At 44.4% G+C, this 7,277-nt stretch overlaps 1 protein-coding gene across 1 annotated transcript; it reads right to left on the bottom strand.

Annotated features, from left to right (window-relative positions):
* Positions 1-2,180: 2,180 nt before the first annotated feature.
* On the bottom strand, positions 2,181-7,277 carry LOC147453470 (pentatricopeptide repeat-containing protein At2g39620-like). The gene has a single exon (XM_086515658.1). The coding sequence runs from the start codon at positions 7,004-7,006 to the stop codon at positions 3,827-3,829; it is 3,180 nt and encodes a 1,059-aa protein (XP_086371784.1). The 5' UTR covers positions 7,007-7,277; the 3' UTR covers positions 2,181-3,826.

Below are 7,277 nucleotides of genomic sequence, written 5' to 3'. Positions count from 1 at the left end.
TATTGGAGGGAGGACCGGCTCCACATAAATCCGGTCCTCAATTGTTGTCATATTCTCTAAACTCTCTCTCTTGCAAAAGTATTGTTCATGCCTATTTAATCAAGTGTTATGATTAAGTTGCTACTACCAATTAAGTTCACCCTCTATGCTCTCAAAGTAATCTGACAAAGTTGCTCACTCTAATTCTCTTAATTCCGCTATTCTACAAGTTATTAGGCCATTTCCATTACAATGGGCACATTTCTTACATATATGGGAGCATGCTTCATGCTGTAAATGCTAAACATGCTAAATTCTAGTGGATTGGTGAAGGGACCATATTTTTAATTGGATTTGTCAAAGCTGATGTTGCAGAAGCGATGAACCGACGAGAGAAGCACAAGAGAGAGACTTCTGAACCAACCAACCTTGGCAATGAATTAGTATATCTCTCTCGCCTTAGCAAATTGTCCTACCCGCAAATAAATAAAATAAATATCTAAAGCCAAAATAAATATTGGGATCACATTGGGCTATTCACTTGAGATGTTATAAACATTAACACCCCTCTGTGCAGCTCATATGACACTCCCGTAATAGTTGTCATGTTGGATACACCTCGGATTTGCTATTATCAACAAGTCACAGTGAGAAGAATGACATCTTCAGTACCAGTTGCCTCAAAGAAAATTGAATTGTAGACCACACGTCCAAGAATCCCCATTCGTGAACTGTGAACACATCACGTCCAAACTTTCCTAAGCAATGAAATTTTTGAAACACGTCATGTCCATAATCCAACCAACAACAATGGATTGGTGCGCATATCCACAGTGTTTTAGATACATCGCATTAGTTCCTTGCCAGCTACATATACATTGGTTTCTTGCCAAATGCATGTGCATTGAACTCCAACCCACAAGTTCAAGCATTGATAACTTGAACTCCAACACATCAGTCCAAATTATTTATAGGCAGCATTGTTTTCCCGTGTCTACCACTTGCAAGCCTTTCCTTGGTTGAAGCTGGTGGCGGCAATGGCCATCTGACTAGAAATCTCACGTCGTAACTAGTGTGGCCCAACCATGTGTACCATGTCAATCTTGTCTGTCAAATCTTTCTCATGGTTATCTATGTCAAGCTTGTTTGTTCTCTAGGGAACTCATACGTTGCTTTTGGCTTCACAATCCCGAGCCAAACAAATTAATGGCTTCCTTGAGAACTTCGTCCCTGCATAGGCCGCTAACTGGGTACTGGTCGATCCACTTTCCACAGTTGATAGTTGGTGTTGATCATTGTTGGTCGTTGGCGCTCGAGCAAAGGGGAGCCATGTTGCAGGTACAGATTTGAGTTGTCTTTCTCACACTTCAAATAGGCCGCACATTTTTCAAGCCGTTTTAAAATTTCTTGCTTCCAACTTTCCAAGGCACTATCGACCCTTGGCACTAAGTAACACCTATATTTAATGCGGGGGAGAGTAGTGAGACCGACTGTCGGGGTTGGGGGACGGGATCTCGAGGCACACTAAACCTGGCCAGCGCAAAAAGGAGATCGTCGCGATTTGAACCCTAACTTGGGGGGTCCATGTTTAGGGTCACATGAGCTAACCACCTCACCTACACGCACATTGTGTATCCCAGACCGTTTTTACGATGTAATATTGTGAGTTGATATGCATTGTCCATGTTGTCCAAGTTTAGTGCGTGTCCAGCTTTAGTTTTTGAGCAAACATCTACGGCTGTGATCTTTTCGATCTTCGTTCGTGAACTTCCCCGCCCTTGATCCCATTACCCCCTCCCCTCTTAAATATAGGTGTCACTTAGTGTTGAAGCTGTCCACTGTTCAACCTAATCGCTACCCTAAGGCGCCCACCATACTCTACAGACGGCATTTTAAAACGCTAAGACAAAGAAGCGTTGCGGAAGAGGTGGTCAGGTCGCAGCAGCGTTTTGAAACGCCATAGGGGAGGGTCGCCTACACCCGTCTCCGGGGTCGCCTTGCTGCCGCCGTCGGCGCTTGCAAACGCTAGCATTTTGGGGAGGGAAGAGCGCCTAGGCTCTGATACCATGTCAAAGTTGGAGAGAGAGAGAGAGAGAGAGAGAGAGGGGGGTAGAAGAAGAAGAAGAGAAGAGAAGTTTAACGTCGTAGGAAACTATACTCTGCATACGCAAATGCTATCAATTGCTTCTCAAAGACGGAACGGACCAAACATCTTGGAATTTCGATCACCGTGCATTCTAGGGTTGAAGCCACCACTTCTTGTGTTAGAGTGAACATCTTACCAAGAAGCTAACACATACTTTTTCTTGGTTTATATGTGAGCATTGTAAATGTAAAGGAAAGAACGCGGGGTGGCTTTTACATGAGAATACATGAGTTCACTTTGGGCAGATGATGGTTCGCTTTATTTGAAATTGCATTGGGTTACTTGGACTTCACTTTAAATGAGATCACATTATTTGAAATTGCATTGGGTTACTTGGACTTCACTTTAAATGAGATCACAGCGATGATTTCAATTGTAATTTGCTTCCAGACGGGACGGTGGATATCTTATCCCGCTGCATCGTCTCTTTGGGACTGTTGATCCCATTTGACAGTAGAGGTGTCATATAGTCATGGGGCCTTTAGAGTTTGAACTCACAAATGGACCTTGACCCCACACAACTTGTACACAATGCAAGCCCAGGCCATGAGATCATTGATGTTGTTAGATGGCCCGCCGAGTCATGCGGTTTGAGTGTCACATCCAAGTCCACAGAAGTTTGGCATGTGATGCAGTCACTGGTGAAGATTTCATCATGTTGTGTTATTTGCTCTGGGAAACCTCCTGTTTAACCACACTAGTTTGAGCATTTCTAAAGCCTCCAATCATGCTGCATTAGAGCATCCACACACAAGGCTTAGTTATCAGTTACTTTTCCAATAATTAAGCCTCATGTATGACCACAAGCAAGGCTTAATTGTAACTTCATCACGAGACTAAGTTATCAGTTACTTTTCCGTACGTCAGCATCAGGTACAAACAAAAGCAAGGCTTGTTTGCAACTTCACCTTTTGTTTTGCAACTATGCCACAACCAGCATGGTTACATTTCTAGGCCATAAAAGTGAGCATTCCCTTATTCTTGATGTCATGTGTTTCCTAGACGGTCGAGTATCAAAAGTATCTTGCACGTAGGCCCACTCTCGTCTTCGATACCTTGAAAACTGCATCAACTCTTGAGAACTCAAGTAGCCCTAAGGTTCTTGTGGGGCTTTTTGGCTACAAACAGGGAATCCACCCACTATGGTTATTAACAACCAAGCTTTCAGGCCACCTACTTTTGTCTAATTGCATCTTACATGTAAAGAATATTCATAATTTCTGAATCACTTAACACATTTCTGTATTTATGTACAAAATAATGAGCTACAACTACATGCTTCTTCCTGTGACAACATCTCTGATGGCATGTTGTCTTTGCCAGGGGCATTTATATTCTTCAGACGACTTATCCGCCGTGATTAATCAGGATTGATCCACCCAAATGCAACAGATGGGCATCTGCTAAGTGCAGCGAGATTGCTCCTGGAGAGATAAACCTGTATTATGGCCTTTCGTCATTCACTGGTGATAGAGTGTCATCAAAGAACAGACGCTCCTCCAAACCATAGCCTTATGAAGTAAGCCGTCTCCAAGACAAAGTAGTTGTTCTCTAAAGTCTTTATCCATCTCCCCGCTACGGTTTTGCATCCCAAGCCCTGTTTTCACTGTTCGCTTTTTATGCAAACTCACATGCTTGTACTTTTATCGGAGCTATCAATCGCTTCAGCTTCTACAAATCATACAAGCTTTGAACGTTACGTCAACAAGCACTTGCACAAGAATCTGACCAGCTTCCATTAAAAAAGGAATCAGGTTGCCTTTTGTGAGTTTCCCCATCACCTAGTTCTTCAAATTGAGGAATATTTGCAAATGTATTTGCCATTAGAACATACAAGGTACTCCACTTGGGTTCCAGAGCAACTGCATGCTCAAAGGCCCGCTTTGCGAGGTCCAGATTTCCATGAGTACAACAGGCACCCAACAAGCACAGCCAAATACCCAGATCAGCAAGAATTGGCACTTTGTTCAGCATGTTCTCTAATCTATTGAAGTCCCCTGCACGGCCAAGAAGATCCAGCATGCTGCCAAAATGCATCAAGTCTAACATAAGATAATGATCTCTACCCATGGATTCAACATATTCAAGACTGTCCAGTGGCAAACCAGAGTGACTACAGGCAGAAAGCATTGACGTAAATGTCACTTTGTCTGGTTTCAGTCCTGCAAGCTTGAGTTCCTCAAACATGCAAAAGCTTGCCAAGTGATTTCCTTCTCCTGTATAGCCAGCAATGCATGCATTCCATGATGTGACATCAGGCTTCACAATCTTATCAAAAGATTCTCGGGCTTGCTCCATGCTTGCACAACTCCCATATGCATGAATTAATGGCGCATTTAAGGACGAATAGTAATCATACCCTCCAGAAACAATGTCAAAATGGATCTGTTCACATAACTTTAAGCTTCCTACCAACCCACAGGCTTGGAGGACACAGATAGGTGTAACATGATCCAGTATCAGCCCTTGGTTTTTCATTTGTCTGTACAACTCCAATGTCTCGCCTCCTTGGCCCTGCTCTAAGTACACTGCAAGCATCACATTCCATGATGCAACAGTTCGCTCTGGCATGACGTCAAACATATACTTTGCTTGCCCACTGTCGCCACACTTGCCGTACACACTCACAAGAGTATTGGCGACAATGACATCTGATGCAAAACCTTTCTTTACCGCATCAGCATGTAATGAATGTCCAAAATTCAATGCCCGTATCCTGGTTGAGTTTTCTTCCAGAGCAGTTCCTTTATCTGCCAAGGAGGCACATGCTTGCAAGGTGATCACGCAGGTCAATTGGTCTGAGCAAATACCTTCTTTTTGCATTTGTGTATGTAGCTGCAGCGCTCTATCACTATGGTCCTGCTCTACATAGGCTGAGAGGAGAGCATTCCAAGACACCACAGTCCTTGTGGACATGGCTTGAAAGAGATCCTCCACTTCTAGAGTAGCACCACACTTGCCATACATATTAATGAGGGTGTTTTTCACAAAAGCATGTGACAGGAACCCTCTTTTACAAGCCTCAGCATGTAAGATTTTACCAATCTCAAGCGATATAGCTCTTAATGACTCCTTTTCCATAGATTGTTCAATCCCAGCAATGAGGGCACATGCCTGCATAGCTGTTACCAAAGTCATTTGGTCTGGACTCACTCGTTCTTCTTGCATGTGTTTGAACAACTGAAGAACCAAGCAGCCTTCTCCTTGGTCGACATAAATTGAGAGCATGATATTCCACGCAACCACATCACAATAAAGTAATGTGGCAAACATGTGCTCAGCTTCTGAAACTGCACCACATTTTCCATACATACTCACTAGCGTGCATCCAACAATGGCATCCAATTCAAGGCCTTCTCTTCGAGCATCTGCATGTAATGCTTTTCCTATCCACAACGGCCCTAACTTCAAAGATCGCCCTCCGTCAAGAAGAGACTCATCTGTCTCTGCAATGGTAGCACATGCCTGTATTGCAATCACAAACGTGAGTTGCTCTGGAGTTACACCCTCATGCTGCATCTGCGAGTAAAGTTTCAGAGATTTCTCTCCGTCCCCCTGCTCAACATAAGCAGAGAGCATTGCATTCCATGCAACTGCATCGTGGTATGAAATTCTACAGAATATCTGCTCAGCCTCCTTAATTGCTCCACACTTGCCATACATACTTATGATGGTATTAGCAACAAAAGCATCAGATGCAACACCCTTTACTTCAGTGTCGGAGTGTAGCGCTTGTCCGATCTGCAATGGTACAAGCTCATTAGTACCTTCCTTAACACTACAGGCTTCATCTTTCTCTGCAAGAACAGCGCATGCTTGAAGGGTAACCATCAACGACATCCTGTCTGGACTTGTACCACTCCTTTGCATCCACACATACAACTGTAGAGCTTCTTTCCCTTGACCCTGCTCAACATATGCTGCTAGAATCACATTCCATGAGACAACATCATGGTGAGACAATGAGAAAAACGCATTCTCAGCCTCAGCAAGAGCCTTACATTTGCCATACAAGCTCACTAAGGTGCTAGCAATAAATATCTGGGATGCAAAGCCTTTCCTTCGCAAGTCAGCATGTAGAGCCCGCCCAATTTCCAAAGGTAAACACACAGTTGATTGCCTGCTATCACAACAGATACTCTTTTCTACAAGTGTGGCACATGCTTGAAGGGCAAGAACCGATGTCGCATGATCGTAGCTTGCATCTAGCGTGTGCATTTGAGAATATAACTGCAATCCCAACTCTCCGTGCCCAGCATCCAAATATGCAGACATCATCGAATTCCATGACACCACGGTGCGCAGTGGCATCTCATAGAACACCTTCTCTGCTTCAACAACCTCCCCACATTTTCCATACATGCTAACCAAGGTATTTCCCACAAAGACATCACGAGCCATGCCCATTTCTGCAGCTTGAGCATGAAACTGCTTCCCTGATGCACTGTCAAGTATGCTACCACATGCCTTGAGAAGGCTAACAAAGGTATACCTGTCAGGTTGAATGTGATCGTCGAGCATGTATTGATACACCCTAAGGGCATCAAGGGGGCATCCACGGTCAACAAAAGCAGAGATTATGCCAGTCCAGGAGTAAACTGTGCGACAAGGCAATGTATAGGAGACATGAAGAGCATCATCAAGAGCACCACAGGAGGCAAGGGTCATGACCAAGTAGTCTCCAAGCAGGCCTGTCAGAGAGATCTGGTGGTAGGAAAGATGCGCTTGTATCTGCTTGGCTTGGTCGAGGGCTCTCTCTTGCTTGCATTGTCTGAGCAGCGAAACATAGATAGAGGCAGAAGGCGGTTTGTGCATGTGCAACAGAGCTTGCAGGGCCTTGTCCAGTTGCCCTCGAGTCTGCTGCTGCAAAACTCTGCACATTCTAGCTGCTGCTGGAGGGGATGCATCTTGTAAGAAGCCAAGCTGAGGGTGGCGGATGCCGAGGGAGAAAAACCTGGCAATTGAGTTGCGACCAATAAAAGTTAACTTTGATCAAAGGGTCAGGCAGCAAATTATTAGTGAGCACTATCCAACAGGGATCAGCATATAGGGGTGTGTTTTGCCCTTTAGGACAAACAAATGCACATGCATGGGTGGAGGCATCTTGCTGCCAAACGGGGGTGGTGGATTCAAGGTGCTCTTCTTCGTTGTA

Source organism: Adiantum capillus-veneris, chromosome 7 (genome assembly GCF_014529385.1).
Source record: "Adiantum capillus-veneris isolate H3 chromosome 7, ASM1452938v2, whole genome shotgun sequence".
Taxonomy (NCBI): Eukaryota; Viridiplantae; Streptophyta; class Polypodiopsida; order Polypodiales; family Pteridaceae; genus Adiantum; species Adiantum capillus-veneris.
This window is presented reverse-complemented; position numbering and strand designations above follow the sequence as displayed.

Excerpts from the sequence above, each read along its gene's own strand:
- LOC147453470 (XM_086515658.1), bottom strand. The coding sequence starts at position 7,006 with ATGTGCAGAGTTTTGCAGCAGCAGACTCGAGGGCAACTGGACAAGGCC.